General features: G+C 46.4%; 2 protein-coding genes across 4 annotated transcripts in view; one reads left to right on the top strand and one right to left on the bottom strand.

The window, feature by feature from the left end:
• DZANK1 (double zinc ribbon and ankyrin repeat domains 1) overlaps positions 1-5,117 on the top strand; it is a 104,360-nt gene extending 99,243 nt beyond the window's left edge. The window contains exon 22 of the mRNA XM_078785067.1: positions 4,961-5,117. Coding sequence (XP_078641193.1) covers positions 4,961-5,117 — 157 coding nt within the window. The remainder of the gene's footprint in view (positions 1-4,960) is intronic.
• Positions 5,118-16,366: 11,249 nt separating this feature from the next.
• Positions 16,367-25,947, bottom strand: part of KAT14 (lysine acetyltransferase 14) — a 41,324-nt gene continuing 31,743 nt past the window's right edge. For all 3 annotated transcript variants that reach the window (XM_068129606.2, XM_068129607.2, XM_068129608.2), the window contains 4 exons: positions 23,055-23,188; positions 20,453-20,628; positions 17,242-17,432; positions 16,367-16,854 (listed from right to left, as the gene is read on the bottom strand). In XM_068129606.2, the coding sequence (XP_067985707.2) occupies positions 16,681-16,854; positions 17,242-17,432; positions 20,453-20,628; positions 23,055-23,188 (675 nt within the window). In that variant the 3' untranslated portion in view covers positions 16,367-16,680. The remainder of the gene's footprint in view (positions 16,855-17,241; positions 17,433-20,452; positions 20,629-23,054; positions 23,189-25,947) is intronic.

A 25,947-nucleotide genomic window follows, 5' to 3' on the forward strand; every position in this document is an offset into this window, starting at 1 on the left:
GTAAGGTGTTCTATGAACTCTCGAGCTTCACCTTGTACAAGATTCACTATTTTTGTATAATATTTTAACTTATCTAGCTTAGATAACAAGCATTCTGAGTATTGCGCTGCAATACATGTCCCCTACCGGCAGTCTGTCGTCCGGAAAACTCTTGGAGAAATTACCAAGGGTTATTTATCCACAGGTTCCGAATCGTTCCCAATCGCTAATTACCTCAGGACGGGCTCACCTGTGATTTGCACTCGGGACTTCGATTTATACACCTTGCAGACAGGTCAACAGAAGCACGAGAAAATAAGTTTTTGATAAAGAACCTTTTGAGTCGCTAAATATCAGTAATTTATTATATTTTCCGGTTCACGATCAATGATCGACGTGCATATATATGTTGTTCGGCTTGGCTCCGCCCCTCCCGAAAGCGCACGCTGTGTCGCGCTGTTGACGTTCGCGAGACGAGGCTGAGGGCGCACGGTGCGGCTTGAGGAGAACTCAAGAATAAACAAGAGATATCCATTTTAAAAATATTTTCGTTTAATTAACGATTAAATTAAACTAATTAAATTAAATTAAATTAAACAAGAGATTGCTTCAAAAAGGGGACCGAAAAACAACAACAACCACGGTTCCCGAAAAAGGCCAACCCCCGCTTTGCGGGGAAAAATGGCCTCTAAAGGTGGTTATTTTTTTTAAATAATTAACGATATCTGCCAAACCACGTGCCCTATCGCAAATTCCAAAAGGACATTTTAGTAGACTGACATGCTCAACAGATCTGTGAAGCTTCCCCTCGATTGGATCAAAAATGAGGGAGCACGGTTTTAAAGGTTCATGCTTTAAAACGTCATAACTCTGAAACCATGTGACGCATTAAAGACAACAAACAAAGCCAGACAATAAAATAGAGCGTTCCTCGTATGTATTCAATGCAAGGCCAGGACCACGCGAAGATCGGACAGGAAACAACATGGCGTCCACAGACCACGTGACCAATTTTTTTCGGACTCTTCATGTCGCAACTCTCTCTATACAGGGACTCGAGGAAGGGGGAGAAGGTTCCAACAACAACAACAACAGGCATTTTAAGGCCATTTTCCCTGCAAGAGCGGGGGTTTGCCCTGCCGGTCCCATGACAATCTTCTCCATTTTGCCCTATTTTCTGCATCTCTGATTGTTAACCCCCTTGCCCGCATTTCTTCTTCGACCATCTTCAGCCAGGTCTTTCTTGGTCTTCCCCGTCCTCTACTTCCTTCTACATTCATTTCCATCACTCTTCTCAACCAGTCACTTTCATCCTTCCTCAACACATGACCAAACCATCTCAACCTGTTCCTCTTCACAGCATCAATCTCAGGCTCTATTCCCATCATCTTTCGCAATTCATCATTTTATTTCTCTCTCAACGATACTCCACACATCCACTGAACCATTCGCATTTCCACCCTTTCCAGCCTTCATTGCTGCTCTACGTTCATTACCCATGTCTCGCTCCCATAAATCATAACACTTCTCACACATGCAGCATACACCTTTCCCTTCAGCTTCAACGACACTCCCCTCCTCGTCAGCACGCCACTCAGTTCCCGAAACTTCTTCCATGCACATCTCACTCGAGCAACCGTTGCCGAGTCTGATCCACCTTCTCCATTCAGCATGTCTCCTAGGTAACAAAATGTTTTCACACCTTCCAGCTCCACGCCATCTCCAAGATCCAACTCAACATTTCCTCCATCTGCAGCTCCCTCTGTGCACACCTTACACTTGAATGTAGATGCCACACTGGTTAAAATGACCCTCTCAAACCACTACATTTTTGATGAACCCACTCAGCGCACATTGTACATTGAATGGAGTTCACTCCGACACCTTTCCTGCACACAGCACACGGCCACTTCCCAGTTCTTTCCACCTCACCACATGCTTTTCCACTTGCCATCACGTTCGTTTTTCCGATGTTCACCTTCAGACCTTTTGTCTCCATACATTCCTTCCACTTGTTCATCTTCTCCTTCAGTCCATCCATACTTTCTGCAATCAACACCAGATCATCTGCATACAACAACTCCCATGGTAAACTCTCCTTTACATTCCGAGCCAGCACCTCCATCACAGCTACAAATAGTAGTGGACTTAGTACCGACCCCTGACGCACTCCCACCTTCACCTCAAACTCACCACTGTCCCGTCCTTTGTCCTTACAGCTGTGCGCGCTCTTTTGTACATTGCCATCACTACTCTGATCAACCATTCCTCCACTCCTAACTTCCTCAATGCCCATGTCATTACTTCACGTGGAACCCTATCGAATGCTTTCTCCAGATCAACAAACCCAAGAAACAACTTCTTCCTCTTCTCCATGTACTTCTCCTGCAACTGCCTCACAATAAAAAGCACGTCTGTCGTTCCTCTTCCTGGCATAAATCCAAACTGCATTTCGTCGATCTTCACCTTCTTCCTTATCCTCCTCTCCAACAACCTTTCCAATACCTTCATTCCATGCTCCAATAACTTTATCGCTCGGTACGAGCCACACTCCAGAGGGTCACCTTTCCCCTTGTATAGAGGGATGAGGGTACTCAGTTCCCAATCCACTGGAATGCGGCCTTCTTTCACCACCAGATTACAGATCTCTGTCATTCTCTTCACACCCCAATTTCCCGCTGCCTTCAACATATCTCCCACAACTCCCGTCGGCCCTCCCGCTTTTCTACTCTTCATTGCTTTTATCGCTTCCTCAACTCCCTTCTCGGTTATCTTCTCTGCCGGTCCTAAAACTGGGTTACTCTCTATGTTGCCATCCCATTCATTCTCTGCATTCCACAGCATTTCCATATATCTCTTCCATCTTCCTTTAATTCCATCTGGGTCCACAACGATTTGTCCCACTTCATCCTTCAAGCAGCTCACCCCCATCACATCACACCTCTCTTTCGCTATCTGCTTTGCAATCCTGAATACCGCTCTCTGACCCTCTTCCAAATCAAAGCGTTCTGCGAACATTTCCCTCCATGCCTCCTGCACCTTTGCTACCTCTTTCTTTGCAGCCTTCTTGTCTGCCTTATAACTTTCATGCTCTGCCTTTTCTGCCCCCATACCCTTCACCTTCTGCCACTCCTTGAACCTCTTCCTCTTCTCATCAATCTTCTTTCCAACTTCATCATCTCACCACCATGTTTCCAAGTCCCTCGGTGGTCTTTTTGCCCATCCACATACCTCACCAACGCCTCCCAACAGACTATCTTTCATTGACAACCAACCACTTTCAAGCTCACCACATCATCCTCTACCATACTCAGCCTCTCTTTTAATGCCTCCCTCACTGTCACCTCTTTCAACCTCCACACCTTCATTCTCGGTTGGTACTTCACCCGCCGAGCTCTCCTCGCACCTTTCACTCTTATGTCGCAGACAACCAAGTGGCAATCACATTTGTGTCCCGGAGGTGCCCCCTATCTCGCCTACGCACCAGCAGGTAGTCGACGGTTGTCGTCGACCCACATGACATGTATGTAACAAGCTTATTATCCTCTTTCTGGAACTGAGTTTTACAAATCAACAAATCAGCTCCATCAGCAAACTCCAAAATCCTTTCACCTTCTCCATTTCTCACACCATATCCGTAACCCACATTAACTCCCTCAAAACCGACCATACTCCTTCCCACATGTCCATTTAGGTCTCCTCCTACCACAACAACTTCCTCATCTTTCACGTTTTCCATCAGCTTCTCTATCACACACCAGAACTTGTCCTTCTCTTCATCGCTCCGACCAACCTGCGGAGCATATCCCGAGATGACGTTCACCAAGAGCTTTCCAATCATCATTTTCATAATCATCAACCTTTCACTCACTCTCGTCACACTCACCACACTGTCTACAAACTCCTCAGAAAACAGGACACCAACACCAATCACACCTTCTGGGCACCCTTGTCACACAAACTTGTATTTCTGTCCCTGCCTACCCTTCACCATTCTCACACCACTTCCCTTCCATCTCGTCTCTTGCACACAACATATGTCCACTCTTCTTCTGATCAATACTTCCACCACTTCTCCTGATCTCCCTGTCATTGTCCCTACATTCCATGTCCCAAACCTCAGAAACGATCTCCACGTTGGGCATCAGAGGTTTCGTCGTCATAAATGGAGTGATTTCCACCCTTGCTTCGATCGGGTTCCCCACCTTGAGTTTTGACGAGAGGGAGTGGGGTCCCCTACGGGGTACTTCGGGGTACTTCGGGGTTCGGTGGGACAAATGTATTGCCATGGCTAATACTCCTCCTAGCTGCAGCAGGGCTCAGTAAACCTTAGTACAAGCAGTGGCAAAAAATATCAAATTTCATAAGTTGAAACTTCGTAATTTGGAAAATCGTTTTTAAGTCGTGTGTCTGCCCCTGCCCACCACGCAGGGGGAGGGGGAGCAGGGGTTGTGCCCATGACCTGACACTATATTCTACCGACATGTATGCAAAATTTAGTGGAGATCGGCCCAGCCCTCTTTTTATGCCTCCGCTGACGAAGTCGCTGGAATAATTCTGTTTTTGGTTTGTCCGTCTGTCCATCTGTCCATGATAGGTTTCCGTTACCGCGATAACTTGAGAACGGCTGAAAGGATCTAAGTCAAATTTGATACAAGTATGTATAGCGATGTAAAGATAAACCGATTAGATTACGGGGTCAAGAGGTCAAAGGTCAGAGGTCATGTCAGTTAAAAATGTGATTACTTGAGAATAACTGAAGGGACTTAAATCAAACTTGGTACAAGTATGTATAAGTATGTATAATGTGGGCGGAGGCATATCGGTTGATGTCGCGACATCAAATTATGTCTATTTTTGTATGATTTTCAGACGTGCACACTCACAAACACACACTTATTGCCTTATTTAATTTACAGTGGTGGGATTGAATTGCTGGAGTTGGTCTGTTCACCAAGTCTGCACGTTTTATGCTGTGCAGGTGCCAGGCGGACGTGTGGCAAATCAACAGCCACGACTTCACACCTTATGATATTGCTGTTAACAAGGACCACGAGCCCCTCATCACTCTGCTTGCCAGCCGCATGGGCCAGGGACTGTTGGGCAAGCTTCATCGACCCGGCGGAGGCAAAAGGTAGACCGGAACCACTTCCTGACAGAGGCGAAGATTTGCTGAAGCACTTGGGCTTCTTGGTGATTGCTTGGTGGTGCCTCATGACCTGAAGAGACAAACGATGAGTTTGAGGATCCACAGCATTAAAACAAACCTTCAAACAGGTAGCTTAGGAGATTGATCGATCTCCACAGGTAGATATCAAATGGGAGAATGCAGTCTTCACAAGGCCCAAAGTATCCATATTCATTTTCTTGTTTGTTTTAAGAACCAACCTGTGATGTTTTCTAGATCAAGCTGAGGAACATTCTCACGTGTTCCATATATTCTCAGGTGTCACTCCAAGAGCTATTTTATGAATTGTCAATGAACCTTGGGTAGATTACAGTTGTAGGTTTGTTGTGAATTTCCTGATACCTCTCGAAAACCTTAACCCTAAAAGGACTGGGGGAGGGAGGCATCATCATGGACTACCTTTAGAGGCCATTTTTCCCCTCAGAGCAGGGGTTGGCCTTTTTCGGGCACCGTGGGCCCCTTTTTGAAGGAATGTTTTATGGCCGGATGCCCTTCCTGCCACCAACCCTGTTAGTCGCCTATTGCGACACACAGGCAATTACCAGAGAACTGGTACTCAAATTTGCCGACCTCGGAGGGATGACAGGCTGAGTCAACCCCCCTGGTGTTAATTCAGCGATCAACCGGGATTCAAACCCAGGATCCTAGGATCCCGAGCCGGCACCCTAACAACTAAGGGGATTCAAACCCAGGATCCTAGGATCCCACGCCGGCACCCTAACAACTAAGCCGGGATTCAAACCCAGGATCCTAGGATCCCAAGCCGGCACCCTAACCACTAAGCCGGGATTCAAACCCAGGATCCTAGGATCCCAAGCCGGCACCCTAACCACTAAGCCAGGATTCAAACCCAGGATCCTAGGATCCCAAGCCGGCACCCAAACCGCTAAGCCGGGATTCAAACCCAGGATCCTAGGATCCCAAGCCGGCACCCTAACCGCTAAGCCGGGATTCAAACCCAGGATCCTAGCATCCCAAGCCGGCACCCTAACCGCTAAGCCGGGATTCAAATCCATGATCTTTGGATCCCAAGCCGGCACCCTGACCGCTAAGCCGGGATTCAAACCCAGGATCCCAAGCCGGCACCCCAACCACTAAGCTGGGATTCAAATCCAGGATCCTAGGATCCCAAGCCGGCACCCTAACCGCTAAGCCGGGATTCAAACCCAGGATCCCAAGCTGGCACCCTAGCCGCTAAGCCAACACCAGGCTCGGAGGCATCACCATGGACCTCCCTGAATTTTGGGATTTCTTCACAACCGCTCAAGATTACACCGCACCGTCTCATGACTTTTTTTCTTTCGAGTTTCGTGTATCTTGTGCTACCAAATTTTTATCTTGCCAAAATTAACAACACACTCTAGTAGATTATATTGAGCACCATGCGCATGTCAAATTTGGTGACGATGGTACATTCTGTAGCTGAGATCTCCGGGGGTGCCGCCCCCCAGCATTCATCATCATGCCCCCTCCCATCCTCAGTCTTTTGAGTCTCCGTTAAAGTCCAGTCCTTTTTGGGTTAAAGCAGAATACCATGAAAATAGGTTATGGAAATTTCTCCCACCAATAAAGTTACTCAAAACACTGGAAGGTATTGACTGGAATCCAAATTACCAGACATATTTAATCAGGGAATATCCATTTTACATCACATGATCAGTGCATTAGATATTTTATATATATATATATATATAATTTTTTATTATTATACAGAGTCGAGGCTCATGGAAGAACTAAAACACTGAATGGATCAGGATGCACCACAACAAAAGCAACAGCAGAGAGAATGGGGAAACATCAACAGCAGAATTGAAGGATAAAATAGAGGGAGACTTGGACAAATAATGGGTGTGCGGAAGAATGAGGGGTAGAGGACACATGGATTGGACAAGAAGGAACCTTTCAGGAAGGAAAAAGTGTAAATTTGGAAGGAGGTGGGATTGTGGCTGGGAAAGATCATCGTTTTGGATTGGGGACGATCTGAGACGGTGATGAACAGCTGGCTTGAAAATCTGGAGGGAATAATGAGATTGAAGAGGATGTGGAAGGTGGTTTCACAGGAGGGAAAAAGAGGAACTAATGAGTGGAGGTGAGCAGTTGATTGGGAGAATCCGGTTGTCACGATTGCGAAAATCGTAACGTTCGAATGGATGGAATCCTGATGCATTCATCATATAGTGTGTGGATTGGGCCTCCTGGTTTCCATCATTGTGTCGGACATACACACCCGTGCCCCCTGCTGGTTAGGGCACGATTTTGTAATTTGTTTTGGGTCCCGGCAAATACTCGCCTACTCTCGTCCCGGCAAATACTCGCCTACTCCCGTCCCGGCAAATACTCGCCTACTCTCGTCCCGGCAAATACTCGCCTACTCTCGTCCCGGCAAATACTCGCCGACTCTCGTCCCGGCAAATACTCGCCTACTCTCGTCCCGGCAAATACTCGCCGACTCTCGTCCCGGCAAATACTCGCCTACTCTCGTCCCGGCAAATACTCGCCTACTCTCGTCCCGGCAAATACTCGCCTACTCTCGTCCCGGCAAATACTCGCCGACTCTCGTCCCGGCAAATACTCGCCTACTCGCGTCCCGGCAAATACTCGCCTACTCGCGTCCCGGCAAATACTCGCCTACTCGCGTCCCGGCAAATACTCGCCTACTCTCGTCCCGGCAAATACTCGCCTACTCTCGTCTCGGCAAATACTCGCCTACTCTCGCCCCAGCAAATACTCGCCTACTCTCGTCCCGGCAAAGACTCGCCCACTCTCCTCCCGGCAAATACTCGCCTACTCTCGTCCCGGCAAATACTCGCATACTCTCGCCCCAGCAAATACTCGCCTACTCTCGTCCCGGCAAATACTCGCCCACTCTCCTCCCGGCAAATACTCGCCTACTCTCGTCCCGGCAAATACTCGCCCACTCTCCTCCCGGCAAATACTCGCCTACTCTCGTCCCGGCAAATCCGGCAAATACTCGTCACACGGTGAGCTCTAACGTCCACCAACTAATGCCGGCATGTGGGACACCTGTCTAACGCCCATTCGAGGGACGGCACACACATCAATGACTCCCCCTACCTGGGAAACGCCAGGATGACAGTTATAGAGCTGGGTCAGGATTCAAACCCAGGATAGACAGCTTGGAGGTGAGTGTGCATACCTGTAGACTCTAGGCCATCCTGTCAGCCCTGGTTCCCCAATGCATTGAAAGCGGCAGAACGAAAGACCGGGTTGAAGAGGTGGGAGGGTCTACGAGCGGAATAACGGCAGAGCTAGTGCAGAACTAAGTGACCACTTGAATTCACTTGGTCAGTGTCATAATGGGCTATCAAATGTGGTTCCGGTTTCCAGCGAAGGATATCGTTCCTCTCTGCTCCGAATGACTCGCTTCCAAAGCCAAGTACACCGTTCCATATTTGTTTGTTTCTTCTTTTTTTCTCTTTTTTTTTTGATACAGAATCGAGGCTCGTGAAAGAGCTAATATTTATTTCACAAACAAATCAAACAGACAAACAAAATATATAAAAAGAGGGAGCGGTAGACAAGATGGGGAGAGAAGGGGAAGCACACAAACACAACATTTGAGAGCAGGGACATCGGGAGATGTGTGGGAGGGAGAGGGCTTGGGGGGAGGAATCGTGGGAAGGGGGGGGGGAGGGTGGGAGAAGTATAAAACACAAGGACACCAAGGACTTCCAGGACAGAAGTTAGTATTTCAAAAAAGTGGATTTGGGGTGAAATTAGCGGGGGTAGAAAAGATCAAGGTTTTGGATGGGGGAAGATAAGAGATGGTGGTGAACAGCTGTTTTAAAGACCTGGAGGGAGGAGTGGGATTGAAGAGAGTGAGGGAGTTTGTTCCAGAGGCGGGAGAAAAGAGGAATGAAGGAGTGAAGGTGAGCAGAGAGTCTTGATTTTGGCAGTTTAACCATAAGAGGGTTGCAGGCAGATCTTGTGTGACCTGTAGGAATATTTGGGGGACAGAGCCCAGAGAGAGTTGGGGGGGCAAGGCCGGAGAGGAGTCGGTAGAAGACGGAAAGACCACCAACCTGCCTGCGGTGAGTGAGTGAAAGACCCTTGGAGTTAGCTTCATCGCGGGAGATTCCAATGATTCTGAACGCTTTGGTTTCAACAGCGTGAAGACGAGCTAGGTGTGAGGCAGGAGCACCAGCCCAGAGGGGAGAGCAGTATTCCATTGAGCTGCGGATGAAAGCCTTGTATGTGGTGAGGAGCTCAGGTGTGCCAAGGAAGGACTTTGCACGACGGAGGATGCCCAGTCGGCGACTGGCTTTGGAGGCCAGATTTGAAATGTGGTTTTCCCAGGAAAGATCATGGCAGATAGTGAGACCCAAAAGCTTGAGTGACAGAACTTCTTGGAGAGGATTATTCAGAAAGTGGATGGGAGGGTTGTCCAGTCGGTCTTTTCGGAGAGACATCGTAAGAGTGTGAGATTTGTCAGGATTGAAACACATGTTCCACTTGTTTGCCCAGTCTGTGATTTTGTCCAGGTCTGCAGAGAGTGAGGAGGCTGCAGACTGCCGATCTGAGGGATGAGGAATGGAGCGACTGAGAGTAGAGTCATCAGCAAAGATCTTTGCCGGAGATTGCCCACTTTTGTCATGTCCATCGTTGCTCATGTCCTTGCTGCTCCATTGTGTTGGTTATTTGGATCTCGTGCACTCTGTCCAAGTTGATTAGGCCTTCCAATTTGACCGCTTAGTCACGAGTCCGCTCATCATTCCTTCCTCCAATCATCTCTAAACACTTCAATTCCCACTCTTTCTCAATCCTTCCTCAATTGTATTCTTTCAAAGCCCTCTCCATCCCATTTAGTGTATTTGTTGTGTTGTATCGTTCGTGTGTTTGTTGGCCACGTGTTCAGTACTATCTGAAACCTCAGCAAGCCTCTTCTCTCCTTTTTTCCCCCCTTCAGTCAAATTGGTCCATTTAACCCTCATTCTTCTCTTTTCACCCTCATTCTTTCTCAAAAAGTCTCAAAAAGACAAATTCTGCTTGGTATTCCCTCCTTTACTCATTCTTTATACTTTCCTTTCTCAATATGCGACTTCCTTTCTTGTTCCTCGCTTCTCCTGTATGTGGAACCGACTGGCAGAGGCAGGGATATCCACCCTCATTCCTACAGGGCTGCAAGCAGGTTGTGCACCACCATGTCATGGCATTCACCATCCCTACCACCCTCTCACGGTGTTCATACAAAATTGTACTTCTTAGAAAAGCATTTCCAAGGCATGGTTGGTAAAGCCCTTATTATTGTCCTTCTTACATAACCAGCTACAGATGTCAGTTCAAAACTGATGCACTGATGTCGGTGGCCGATTTGTGCCGTAATGACATTGACAGCTGATTGGTGCCACCCCAGATTCATGAGGCGTCCGTCTTGTGGTCTGCGGCGGCTTTCGTCTAGGTGTCTGTGGCGGCGTTCGTCTAGGTGTCTGTGGCGGCGTTCGTCTTGTGGTCTGTGGCGGCTTTCGCCTAGGTGTCTGTGGCGGCGTTCGTCTTGTGGTCTGTGGCGGCTTTCGCCTCTGCATCCGTTTGGGCTTCTCTTCCTCTGCTGCACTATCTCTCACTTTCCAGGGTGCTGTTCCCGATGTCCGGGGCTTCGGGCTGTTCGCTGGAGATGCGACCAACCACAAAACTCTGTCTGGATAACCCGTCAAAATGACTGAAACAAAAGAAACTCAGTACACAGATTCAAGGGGTAGTCCTGACATGCAGATGCAACATGACAAAGCATGGCCTCATACAAGTGCGCGGACGACTGAAGCAATGTTTCACCTCGGTTTGACCATCTTACAGCACCCACCATACGGCCCTGACTCAGCTCCCTCAGATTTTCATCTCTTCCCTAAAATAATGTCAAGACGGCTGTGAAGTGCCAGTTCCGTCTTATCAGCTGAACGCACCGTTCTATCGTGCTGGCATCACAAAACTACTTGAGTATTGGCAGAAATGTGTTGACTGCAGTGGTGATTAAGTTGAGAAGTAAATATGCACCAAGGTAGAATAAAGATTGATGTATCCGTCTGTTTCATCCAAATATCCTTACCTGTTTTGAAGTGAAAAAAAGTATAAGGCATTACTTTTCAGCAAGCCCTCGTACTAATGAACCCGTAAAGCTGGAGATAAACCCCCCGCAGCATCAGCACCCAAAAGACTAGATCTGATCTAGTTTATAGTGAATAAGGTAGAGTAGAGTGTGGGTTTGGATGGGGTGGTTTTGAAAATTGGCCTCGGGTGGCAGAGAAGGTAAATCCGGCACTGTGGATCGTCGCGCCTCCAACCAAGCACTGCGAGTTCTTGCTCTAATGACGTCATCATGCGTATCTCCGCTATCCAAAACAAATATTTTCTTTCAAATCGGAGAATGGAGAGATCGAATGGAGAATCGGAGAGAGGAGATCTCGCGAGATCTCGGAGACAGTGGGAGGGATTTTCGAAGCTCCACACGGTCTCCACGTTTTTCGAAGTTAAGTCTGTTCACAATTGTATTTTGTCGAAACTGTATTTATCGTTCGGTGTGTGAAGTTATTGTGTGCAACTTTGGTTGTTTCTCGGTGTTTATCTTTCATAAATTGATCGTCTGTTTGCCGTGTCGTGTCTTGACGCCTTGTACAGTGTGCACTGTACAACCTTGAGGCTTTGTTTTTCTCTCAGCGGTCCGTCGTTTGTGATCCAATAACTTTCGTTCTCTGTATTCCCAGGCTTTTCACCCATAGCCTACTTCCTTGTGTAAATCTCAACTCAAAAAAAAAAATAAAATAAAAAAATTTCCTTCTCTGTTCTCATTCGTTTATTCATTCTTATTCGTTCGTTCGTTCTTCGACCACGTGTTTCTCCCCCATTTCCCCAGATAGTTTTCACTCATTAACCTTCAATGTTTACACTTTCCCCTCAAGTTATGTATTCCGTCATATTTTATAACACCTTTTTCTTCTTCTTCTTTAAAAGGCTGCTTTCGACTTGCTCACCAAATCAATTCATCCCCAAAAAAATATCCATCTCCTATAGTGCCTTTTTTCTACATTCCCTAAACTCTCCTGCACTCCATCCTCCATCCAGCGTCCTTAAACGTATTTTTAACTCGAAGGTCACAAGAAACTCATTTTGCAATAAATGTTCGTTTCCCATAAATCGTACACTTTCAAAAATCCAATCTCACCCCTCCCCTCCAAATCTTCCCCATAACCCCTCCCCTCCAAATCTTCCCCATCACCCCTCCCCTCCAAATCTTCCCCATCACCCATCCCTTTCAAATCTCCCCCCTTGCCCCCTCCCTCCTAAACTACCCCCTCACCCCTCCCCGCCAAGACGCCCCCTCGCCCTTCCCCTCCTAGACTCCTGCCTCACCCCTCCCCTCCAAATCTCCCCCATATCCCATCCCTTTCAAATCCCTCCCCTTGTCCCTTCCCTCCCAAACTCCCCCCTCACCCCTCCCCTTCAAATCTCCCCACCCTCATTGCTTCTCAATTTCCCCCCTCTCACTCCCCCTCCTCAAAGCGTCCTCCCCGCTTCTTCCCCCTTCAAACTCTCACCTCCATCTCCCCCAACCTTCTGCCTCGCTCTTCCCCCTCCTCAAATAACACCTCATTGTGGCTCACCCAATCACCATCAAACCTTTTGTCCGCCCCATCCTTCCCTTTCTCCGAGCTATTCTGAAATCTCTGACACACCTTCAACAGCTCTCCCTATCTCTTCCACCTCTTCCACATCTTACCCAACCCCTCCTCCCCCCTGTTCTGTATCTGATGCTTCCCCTTCCTCTTCATTAACGGTATGGACCTCAAACATCCGGGGCCTTCGTTCAAACTTAACTGATCTCTCCATACAGGTTGCTTCTGTCAAACCAGACGTGATCTGCTTAACAGAAACTTTCCTCCTTTATGATGTCTCTGATTCCATAGTATCTCTCCCGGGCTACTCCCTCCTCCGGTATGATAGACCTGCGCCTCGTCCTGGAGGCGGGGTTGCTATCTTTATCAAAAACTCTCTTCCTCACTCGCCCTGCACTGCACTCTCTCCACCTCACCCCCAGGAATACCTCTGGCTACGGCTTCCCCTTCGCTCCCACCTCTTGTTCATATGTGTGTTGTACCGTCCACCAAACAGTGATGACTCCATCTACATCTCGCTGTCTGATGATATGGACCAACTTCTATCTACTCATCCCAACTCTCTCTTCCTCATATGTGGTGATTTCAATTGTCACCATGCCAGTTGGCTGGGTGTGGGTACCTCTCTCACCAGCCATGGCTCTTCAGCAAAGGACTTCTGCGACTAACTGGGACTGACACAATCTGTCAATTTCCCGACCCGGATCTCAGTCAACGGAACATCTTCTCTTCTGGACTTGGTTATGACTAACTTCCCTGAAAATGTCTGCTGCTCTTCTTCTGCTCCGATCGAATCATCTGATCATGTCCTTGTTAAAGTGGACATCTCTCTGACCATCCTCAGGGAGCCTGCTCAGCGTCGACGAGTCTGGCATTTCACTCAGGCCAACTGGCACGGTCTTCAAGCAGCCATCAATCATCTGGACTGGTCTCCCATCTCTACCACCTCTGACATCAACTCATCCTGGGAATTCTTCCAAAGTAAATTGCTCTCTCTCATGCACAGATTTATCCCATCTCGTCTTCAGTTGTCATACCCTTCCTCCCGTCCATGGTACACGGAATCTTGTGGTGAGGCTGTTGCCCAGAAACAACTTGCCTTCGTCTCCTGGAAAGCAAATCCAACGGAAGGAAATCTCATTTCCTTTCACAAAGCCCGAAACAAGTGTGTGTCCACCCTCAGGAGAGCCAGGAAACAATATCTCTCCATTCTCAAGACCGAACTCTCTTATCTGTCTCCCTCTTCCAAATCCTGGTGGCGTCTGGTCAAATCCGTTTCTGGTGTTTGTTCCCCCTCCATCCCCTCCCTTACCTCAAACGGCTACACAGCTGACTCTGCACGTGAAAAAGCTGAATGCCTCAACTCTGTGTTTGCCTCTAAATCTTGTGTCCCAAACCCATCCCTCTCTGTACCCACCATACCCAGTCGTACCCTGCTGCTCCTGGACTCCGTGTCCTTTCCTCCTGACAAGGTGGAAAAGTTTCTGTCAACCCTCGACTCTGATTCTGCAACTGGACCCGACGGCATCAGCCCACGGGTCCTAAAATCCTGCTCTGCTGCTCTATCTCACCCTCTCTCTGTTCTCTTCACCCTCTCTTTTGCTCAAGGTCAACTGCCATCTGCTTGGAAATCAGCCAACATCACCGCTTTGCACAAAAAAGGTGCAAAAACAGATCCTAGCAACTACAGACCAATCAGCCTTCTCCCAATTATCAGCAAAGTCATGGAATCCATCATTGCTTCGGATATGAAATCTTTCCTCTTCTCCAATGGCTTGATCTCTGATCATCAATTTGGTTTCAGACCAGGTCACTCTACTCTGGACATGCTGCTTCTGCTGTCTCAACAATGGATGGAGGTCCTCAATGCCAAACAGGAAATTAGAGCCGTCTCCCTCGACATATCACGTGCCTTCGACATGGTCTGGCACCCCGCTCTGCTCACCAAACTCTCCTCCTTTGGTATCCATGGAAATCTCCACGCATGGCTGGCGGACTTCCTCTCTAGTCGTAGTCAACGTCTGGCCCTGAATGGGTTTCTCTCATCTCCTCTTCCTGTTCAGGCTGGAGTTCCCCAAGGCAGTGTTCTGGGCCCCGTGCTTTTTCTGGTCTTCATCAATGATCTCTCTGACTCTCTCGAAAATCCTCTCTATCTCTTTGCTGATGACTCCACTCTCTGCCGCTCCATTCCTCTTCCCTCAGATCGGCAGTCTGCTGCCTCCTCACTCTCTGAAGACCTGGACAAAATCACAGACTGGTCAAACAAGTGGAACATGTCTTTCAATCCTGACAAATCTCACACTCTTACTATGTCTCTCCGAAAAGATCGACTGGACAACCCTCCCATCTACTTTCTCAACAATCCTCTCCAAGAAGTTCTGTCGCTCAAGATTTTGGGTCTCACTATCTGCCATGATCTTTCTTGGGAAAACCACATTTCCAAGCTGGCCTCCAAAGCCAGTCGCCGACTGGGCATCCTCCGTCGTGCGAAGTCCTTCCTCGGCACACCTGAGCTCCTCACCACATACAAGGCTTTCATCCGCAGCTCAATGGAATACTGTTCTCCCCTATGGGCCGGTGCTCCTGCCTCACACCTAGCTCGGCTTCACGCTGTTGAAACCAAAGCTTTCAGAATTATTGGAATCTCCCGTGATGAAGCTATCTCTGAGGGCCTTTCACTCACTCACCGCAGGCAGGTAGGTGGTCTTTCTGTCTTCTACCGACTCCTCTCCGGCCTTGCACCCCCAGCTCTCTCTGTGCTCTGTCCCCCAAATATTCCTACAGGTCGCACAAGATCTGCCAGCAACCCTCTGATGGTTAAACTGCCGAAATCTCGGCTCTCCGCTCACCTTCACTCTTTCATTCCTCTTTTCTCCCGCCTCTGGAACAAACTCCCTCACTCCCTTCAATCCCACTCCTCCCTCCAGGTCTTTAAAACAGCTGTTCACCACCATCTCTTATCTTCCCCCATCCAAAACCTTGATCTTTTCTACCCCCGCTAATTCACCCCAGATCCACCTTGTTTGAAATTCCAACTTCTTTCCTGGAAGTCCTGGCAGTGTCCATATGTTTTATACCTCTCCCACCGCCCCCTTCCCATGCCCCCCCCCCCCAAAGCCCTCGCCCTCTCTCAGATCTCTCGATGTCTCCATGTCTCTCGGTCCCTGCTCTCAAATGTTGTGTTTGTGTCCTTCCCCCTCTCTCCCCATCTTGTCTACCGCTCCCGATGTTATATGTTTTATGTGTCGGTTTGTCTTTCTGTGTGATTAATGTTCGCTCTTTCACGAGCCTCGATCTTGTATACAAAAAAAAAAAAAAAAAAAAAAAAAAAAAAAAAGATCGTAATTCTTCTGCATTTTCAAACAATGGGTAAACTTCCTAGCAAAAAAAAAACTTTCCACCATGTCTTTCCCTCCAAAGTGTCCCTTCTTCCGTACCCCCAAATATCCATTCCTGGGACCTAATTTCTCCAGATTGTTCAACTTTTCCACCAAACTCCTCTTCCTCTCCACGTCAATCAACATCAGTGTCCTCTCAGAATGTTAAGAAATTGTTGAAAAGAGGAGAGGAAGGGGAAGGTTCTGTATTTTATTTAATCACATAAAAGGTTCAAACCAATGATGCCATTGCTCTGAAACCAAAAGCAATTTATGGAACACTGTACGGAATTGCCTGTGACAACACTGGTGGCCCAAAAGTAGTTCAAGTTCCCACCATCACATTTTAATGAAAATGAAAAATTTGATTCATGAAATGAAAAAACATCATGAAACTTCCCACCTTGACTTGTACATTTTGGGCCGAGATGAGTCAATGTGAATCCAACGTCTAACTCAATCTCATTTGCGCAGCAGGTCTTACGTGCGGAAGTGCTGCGAAAAGCCCACGTTATCTACGCAAGCGCAACAGGAACGCGTGTCGACATTCCGAGCTCTCGGGAGGCAAGTACTGCTCGTAGAAGTCCAGCACGAGCTCCTCGGCTTTGAAACCAAAACGTTGGTACAGCAGCATGGCCGGGTTGCTGGCTGACACGTGCAAGCACACGTCCTTTCCCATGCACGTCTGCCCCAGCATGGGAAGAAAAGATGGTCAATGAGAATAAACGACAGGTAAACAGGAAACACCAGCTTGCCATTTCAAACAGGATCGCTCTTCTGAATCTCCCAAGCTAACTTTGATGAGTTAAACAAGCAGTTGAGGGTATTTTCTACACAAAATAAGAGCTCATGGAAGAGCGAGTTGACAAAGGGTAGAAAGCAAAGGTAATGATGGGTTACAGTTAAATACAAAAAGCAAGGGATCGAGCTCACAACAAAAGAGGAGAGATGGGAGTGGAGGAAACAGTAGCCTGCAAGTAAGAGGGTTGAGTGTGGTAGGGTTAATGTGGATCAAAGATATGGCAGGTAGGTATAGGAGTTAAGAACTTGGGGAGAAACTAAAGCCAGATACCTGTAGAAGGTGGTAGATCATGAAGGTTCCAATGCCTACATGTCGCCATTCCGGGTGGACCAGTAGGAAAGAGATGTAGGCCTCGCCAGGACGAACATCCGGCACAAGGCAGCCAAATCCAATAACCAGACGACGATACAATACCACCACCGAAAAGTCTGGGTACTGCAGGCAATCCGACAGGTCGATGCCTGAAACAAAGGTGGTAGTGGTGAAAAACAAAACCCGGAACACCTTCTTTAGGAGATACCAGCACATTACAGGTAGGGTGATTGCACCGTCCCATCTTTACTTTCACCATCCTCCTCACCGAATTCACAGTCGCCTGTTCAACTCACAATTTGAGAAAACAGTCGGAAACAGCAAACCTGAATAACCTCAAGAGTAAAAGCACTGCTTGAGAGAAGAGGTCATTCTAAAGGGTTCTTCGATTGGCGGCCTGAGTATATAAATTGTGGGTGGAGTCAGGTGAACTATCCAACCAATGGGTGGAACTCGCACTCACAGGCGCACGGACGGACACACGCACAACAGCTCCTTTTATACTTATAGCATCGAATAAAGTGTCTGTGATTAAGTCAATCAAGTGAAAACTCCACAGGAACACGGTGAGGCACTGGGCTGAACCCTGTTTTTTTGTGTACAGAGGCGAGGCTCATGGAAGAGCTAGAACACACAATGGATGAGGACGCAACAAAACAAAAAGAACAGCAGAAAGAGAAGGGAAAAATGCCAACAGTGAGGTTGAGGAAGAAAACAGACAGAGACGAACAAACAAGGGATGCGGGTAGCGATGACGAATGGGGGAGAAATGAGGGGGAGAGGAGAATGAAAGAGGTGGACAAGATGGACACATAAGCAAAATTTAGGGGAGAGGCATGGGGTTTAACGGGTGTAGAAAAGATCATGGTTTTGGATGGGGGTGATCTGAGATGGTAGTGAACAGCTGTCTTGAAGACCTGGAGTGTAGGATGGGATTGAAGATATTGTGGAAGTTGGTTCCACAGGTGGGAAAAGAGGAGGAATTACGCCTAGGTCCCCCGTCGGTGAAGTGATGAGTTGACAGAGTGGAAGACGCAAGGCGGCCATCTTGGATTTTGACGTGGCCACCCAATTTTCAATAGCGTTCTTCCTTATGCCTAGATGCACCCACACACCAGATTAGAAGTTGGTACTTCGCTTATTTTTCAAGATATTCCGCTCACAAGGTTCAGACATACATGGCGGCGGCCATCTTGGATTTTGACGTGGCCACCCAATTTTCAATAGCTTTCTTCATTATGCCTAGACACACCCACACACCAGATTAGAAGTTAGTACTTCGCTTATTTTTCAAGATATTCCGCTCACAAGGTTCAGACATACATGGCGGCGGCCATCTTGGATTTTGACGTGGCGACCCAATTTTCAATAGCTTTCTTCCTTATGCCTAGACACACCCACACACCAGATTAGAAGTTAGTACTTCGCTTATTTTTCAAGATATTCCGCTCACAAGGTTCAGACATACATGGCGGCGGCCATCTTGGATTTTAACGTGGCGGCCCAATTTTCAATAGCGTTCTTCCTTATGCCTAGACACACCCACACACCAGATTAGAAGTTAGTACTTCGCTTATTTTTCAAGATATTCCGCTCACAAGGTTCAGACATACATGGCGGCAGACATACATGGCGGCGGCCATGTTTGGATTTTGACGTGGGTTGCACCCACACACAAAATTAGAGAATTCGGTCCTTTGCTTAGGCACGCACGTACGCACGCACGCACGGACGGATGCATGCACGGACAGACACACACACGGACGGAGGGGAAAACCATAGTCCCCCTTTCGCTCCGCGGTGCGACGGTTGACAACAAACAGGTGGAAGTGAGCAGTGCTCCTGGATTTTGTGGGTTTCGTTAGAAAAGGGTTGATGATGGACTGTGTGCTCCCTGCAGAAAGCTGGGGGCCTTGGTTTCCATGGAATCAAGGTGAGCAAGGTGTGAGGCAGGGGAGCCAGCTGAGGGGAGAGCAGTATTCCATCAAGCTGCAGATGAAGGTCTTGCAGATGGATATGAGTACAAGCGTGCCGAGGAAAGACGACGGAGGATGCCCAGTCGGTGACTGGCTTTGGGGGCAACTTTTAAATGTGGTTTGCCCAAGAAAGATCATGGCTGATAGTGAGAGCCAAGACTTCTTTAAGAGGATTGTTAAGATAGTAGACTGGAGGGTTTGTCAGACGGACCTTTCGGAGAGAGATAGTGAGAGTGGGAGACTTGTCAGTATTGAAAGACATGTTCCAAGTGTTTGACCATCTTGTGATTTTTTTTTTTCAAGGTCTGAAGAAAGGGAAGAGGCTGCAACCTACCTGTCTGAAGGATGAGGGATGTCACAGCACAGGGTGAAGTCATCAGCAAATAGATAAAGAGGATTTTCCAGAGAGTCAGAGAGATCATTGATGAAGATTAGGAATAGGGTGTCAATGCATTTGGTCACATTAACCACAAAACGACGACCACAACCAGTTGATTAATCAACCTAGGCCATCATATACTTATCCTCTTCATACTAATGGGACGTAAGACCGCAGGCCATCACATACAAATAACTTGGAAACATCATTCGGTCAATAATCCTGGAAACAAGTGAACACAGGGTACAGTAGAAATAAAATAGGGAAAACGACCTTTTGTTATGTCCCTGAAAATCATCAGGCATATTACCGTGGGAGTTCCAGCGATTTTGGGGGTTTTTGGGAGATAGCGCTATGCGAGTAAAAGTAAATAAATAGGTGGATCAAAATGAAATGAATGATCAAAATAAAAATGAGGAAGAGGTAGAAAGACCATCTCCAACCCCTTAAATCCAACTTGAGGTTTCAGGTACTTCCGCTGCTGAACCACTCCCTCAACAACAAAGGAAAAGACAGTAACATCGACAAGGAGAGCAGGCCGGGCGGTGAGAATTCCAAGATCAATTTCTCCAAATGGCGTGTGTGACAGGAGACCTGAAGGAGGAGGATTCTAACAATACAATTTGCTGAGCATTTCATTACACGTACGATTCACGTGTACACCCTTTGGTGAACTCGGATCACAAAGGTTTTTTAACAGCAAACAAATCCGAAACAAAAACAGGATTATATCAAATACAACAACACAACAACAATAATAACACAACAATAATAACAGAGAAATGAGAAGTGCCTTTTGCCGGCAATGGGTTACCTGGCCAGAAGAACTGTTGGCATAGGGCGTTTGCGGCAGGAATGTGACTAAGGCGAACGTAACAAAAATCAACGGGAGCGTCGGGTGGAGACTTCGCATCAGGGTCTTTGTCACGAGCCCCTGCTCGTATGTCCCTCAGGAGCCGCAGCTTTGGAGGATGGATGTCATATTCTCGGCTGCAAGAAGGATGGGGACAACGACACACGAGATCATGATAAACCCATCGACTTAGCCTCCATTTTAATGATGATCATCAACAACTGTAACTCGTAGTCCATATTTAGAGGTCATTCTGCTATTCAGTTTATGTGCATATCCGCCTTTAATCAACTTTTCAAAACAAAACAACACAAGTTACCATATAGTTTAGTCTCGTTATCACCATCAACACCATTTACCATATAGTTTAGTCTTGTTATCACCATCAACACCAGTTACCATATATTTTAGTCTGTTAGGACAATCAACACCAGTTACCATATCGTTTAGTCTCGTTAAGACCATTAACACCAGTTACCATATAGTTTAGTCTCGTTAGGACCGTCAACACCAGTTACCATATAGTTTAGTCTCATTAGGACCATCAACACAGTTACCATATCGTTTAGTCTCATTATGACCATCAACACCAGTTACCATATAGTTTAGTCTCGTTATGACCATCAACACCAGTTACCATATAGTTTAGTCTCATTATGACCATCAACACCACTTACCATATAGTTTAGTCTCATTAGGACCATCAACACAGTTACCATATAGTTTAGTCTCATTATGACCATCAACACCAGTTACCATATCGTTTAGTCTCATTATGACCATCAACACCAGTTACCATATAGTTTAGTCTCGTTATGACCATCAACACCAGTTACCATATAGTTTAGTCTCATTATGACCATCAACACCAGTTACCATATAGTTTAGTCTCATTAGGACCATCAACACAGTTACCATATAGTTTAGTCTCATTATGACCATCAACACCAGTTACCATATAGTTTAGTCTCGTTAGGACCATAAACACCAGTTACCATATAGTTTAGTCTCGTTAGGACCGTCAACACCAGTTACCAGCGAATTGGTTGTCCAGTTATCACGTCCTTTTTTTTCTCCTCTCTTACCTTGCGCTTTCCATATATACAGATATTTTCACAATTACTTTTGCCACGACAGTTAGTTTCCAATTTTCCACATCACAAGTGGTACAGGAAGCCGTACTTGCGTGCCATATTTTGTCGGTGTTTACTTGTTCATCAATTTTCTCCTTTTAATGTTCATTACAAACCATGACCCACCCAACAACAAGCCTCGATTTCAGCAAATAATAATAATAATAACAACAAAAAGAGCAATCGGAGATTGCAAACGCTCGCCAGGATGTATCGTCAGTGGTTTTTTAAGGCTTTTGTGCAAAAACAAATATGGCGACCGAACCACGTGACCGATGACGTCATAATTTTTTTTTCCCCTTCACCAATTTATTCCTAGATTATGCTCAAGAAATTTCATCTTGATCGGATAACGTTTTGTACTTGGCAAATTATGACGTCATAATGGAGGCACCTATGACATCATCATTCACAGATGCTATTCCCCATGGAGAGTTCTTTACAATGAGCCATGTCTCAATTTTCTCTATTCAGCGCTTTCGGAGATATAGAGGTGCAAAGTTTTTCGGTTTTCCAAGATGGCGGCCGAAACACGTGACCTATGACATCTTATTTTTATCATTAAAAAAATTCTACAGGTGGAGTTGCACCTATGGTGAAAATTTCCTGTCAATCGGACCAACGGTTGCAGAGAAAATCATATTTATTCTGTGTGGACAAACAAACAGACAAACAGACAAACAAAGGGACTCAAATGCAACACCCTCCCCTCAGGCGAGGCTAATAGTAATAATATATGATATGAACCATACTTTTTACACAGCGTTCGTGTTGCGAAGCAGTTTCTTGGCAAGGGTTGTACTGGATGGTTTGCCATTGCCTTCCCAGCAGTCAATCAGGGCAGGAATTTGTAATTCGCTCAGGAACAGCTCACCTACTCTTCACGACGGACAACTTAGAGGCGAATGTGCATACCTTCTAGGTTATCATAGCAGCTTAATAATAATGATAATAATAATGATAACTACAATGGCACTCGGTAGAGCACACACTTCCGCCAGGCTGAACAGTTAATTTTTTGTATCCCACTGATAGGCCGGATCTGGTGACCTGAACCAAAATCGAATCGACTTGTTTTCGTCACCAACCAAACTCGTCCGCCAAGCTTCGTCCAAATCCGTCCCTAACTTTTTGAGATATCGTGCTAAGTATAGTTTTTGGTACCCATCTCTCAATGGTGAAGAATCACTTAAAAATTCTCGTAATTGGATCGAGATCCAGATCTTCACCAAAATCGAATCAATTCGTCCTCGCCACGCACGCAACCTGCCCACAAAGTTTTGTCTGAATCCGTCCATAAGTTTTTGAAATATCGTGTTCACGGACAGACCGATATACAAACAGGGGTGAATACATAACCTCTGTCCACCTACGGTGGTGGAGGTAATAATGATCATAACAATCCCATAGCCCCAGCCCAGTCGTCATACCGAATATAGGGTTTCAGTAGTCGGGTGGTGTAAGGACTAATTATCGGTTGCAAGGTAGGGTCATCACCACCTGCAAGTCGCTGAGAGAAACAAAGTGTGGCCTCTCCTGACTCCCAATGGCCTGGGAAAGAAGTCTGTAAAAAAGAAACAGCAACGATGTGATAACGACAACATGTGAGCAATGGTGTTCCCATGACCTGCTGGACCCATCATGCACATAAGCAAAAGCCTACAAAGCTCATGAAACATGTAATATGAAGTACATGGATGTCTGCTATTGTCAATACATGAATACCATCACAAGTGTTAGATACAACAACAACAACAACACAACATGCATTTTAAGGCCATTTTCCCTGCTAGCGCGGGGGTTAGCCTTGCGGTCCCCATGACAATCTTCTCCATCTTGCCCTATTTTCTGCATCTCTCCTTGTTAACCCCCTTGCCCGCATTTCTTCTACCACCATCTTTAGCCAAGTCTTTCTCGGTCTTCCCCGTCCTCTACTTCCTTCTACATTCATTTCCATCACTCTTCTCAACCAGTCACTTTCATCCTTCCTCAACACATGACCAAACCATCTCAACCTGTTCCTCTTCACAACATCAATCACAGGCTCTATTCCCATAATTTTTCACAATTCATCATTTGTCTTCCTCTCTCTCAACGATACTCTGCACATCCGTCGAACCATTCGCATTTCCACCCTTTCCAGCCTTCGTTGCTGCTCTACGTTCATTACCCATGTCTCGCTTGCATAAATCATAACACTTCTCACACATGCAGCATACACCTTTCCCTTCAGTTTAAACGACACTCCCCTCCTCATAAGCACGCCACTCATTTCCCGAAACTTCTTCCATGCACATCTCACTCAAGCAACCGTTGCCGAGTCTGATCCACCTTCTCCATTCAACATGTCTCCGAGGTAGCAAAATGTTTTCACACCTTCCAGCTTCACGCCGTGTCCAAGATCCAACTCAACATTTCCTCCATCTCCAGCTCCCTCTGTGCACACCTTACATTTGAATGTAGCTGCCACACTGGTTAATGACCCTCTCAGACCACTACATTTTTGATGAACCCACTCAGCGCACATTGTACATTGAATGGAGTTCACTCCGACACCCTTCCTGCACACAGCACAGGGCCACTTCCCAGTTCTTTCCACCTCACCACATGCTTTACCACTTGCCATCACCTTCGTCTTTCCGATATTCACCTTCAGACCTTTTGTCTCCATACATTCCTTCCACTTGTTCATCGTTTCCTTCAGTCCATCCATACTTTCTGCAATCAACACCAGATCATCTGCATACAACAACTCCCACAGTAAACCCTCCTTTACGTTCCGAGCCAGCACCTCCATCACAGCTACAAATAGTAGCGGACTTAGTACCGACCCCTGATGCACTCCCACCTTCACCTCAAACTCACCACTGTTCCCGTCCTTCGTCCTTACAGCTGTGCGCGCTCTTTTGTACATTGCCATCACTACTCTGATCAACCATTCCTCCACTCCTAACTTCCTCAATGCCCATGTCAATACTTTGCGTGGAACCCGATCGAATGCTTTCTCCAGATCAACAAACAAGTGTTAGATAATGGGAATAAAAAGTCTGATAAGCTGTGGGAATCAGAAATGGGGGGAAGTTGTGGTTCATACAGATTCGGTTACTTCCTTACACTTCTCAAACACAGCAAATCATTCCTGTTTAAATGTTTGTGTAAATCATACTTGTGTAACGTTTTAGCCTGCATTTCTAGAACGATCGTGGAAGACAAACAGAACTCATGGAATCTGTGTCTTTAATGTAACACAGAAAATGAAAAAAGAAAAACCCCAATGCAGTAAAATGCAGAAAAAGAAGAAGTCAAGATCAGGTCGAATTAAAAAAAAAAAATCAACAAATTGACCTTGTGTGTGCGATTGTCAATAGACTTGATTCTCACAGCAAAATTAGGAACAGAAGTAATAAAAAATGCACTTCACAATTCCATGCACGGATACCGTATTCATTTTTTTGTTAAGCTTCGGCCGACGAAGCTGCCGGAAACATGTTTTCGGGTTGTCCGTCCGTCCGGCTGTCCGTCCATCCGTGATAAGTTTTCGTTACAGCGCCAACTTTTGAATTGTTGAAGGGATCCAAGTCAAACTTGGTGTTGCTATGTACAATAAAGTAAAGATGAAGTGATTCGATTTTGGAGTCACATGGTCAAAGGTCAGAGATCCTGTTCGATAAAAATTCTGTTACCGCGATAACTTGTGAACCAGTGATGGGATTTTGACCAAACTTGGTACAAGAATATATTATGATGAAAAGATGACCTGATTAGATTCTGGCATGAAAGGTCAGAGGTCATGTCAGGTAAAAATATGATACTTGAGAACAGCTGAAGAGATTTAAATCAAACTTGGTACAAGTGGGTATAATTGTTTTTTTTTGTATACAGAATCGAGGCTCTTGTGTAAGAGCTAACACATTGAACATGAAAACATGCACAGACACATAAAACATGGATTGAAGGGAGCGTGAGGCAAGAGGGGGAGAGAGAGGGAAGCAAACAAGCACACCAACAGTAGAGAACAGGGACGTCGGTAGATCTGTGGAAGGGGGAGGGCTGGGGAGGAGGGAGAGGTTCACGGTATAAAGCAAATGAACACTTCTAGGAATTTCAGGAAAGAAGTTGGGGATTTGGGATGTTTTAACGGGGTAGAAAAGACCAAGGTTTTGGATGGGGGAAGATAAGAGATGAACCGATTCGATCTAATATGTCATTAATATGTACTTTGATGTGAGCAGTGCTAATTTGATAATAATTAGATTAGTATAATGATGTAATAATGTGGGCGGAGGCATATTCGGTCGACGTCGTGATGTTGAAGAGTACTTT

This window comes from Myxine glutinosa, chromosome 9, assembly GCF_964187855.1.
Source record: "Myxine glutinosa chromosome 9, kmMyxGlut1.1, whole genome shotgun sequence".
NCBI lineage: Eukaryota > Metazoa > Chordata > Myxini > Myxiniformes > Myxinidae > Myxine > Myxine glutinosa.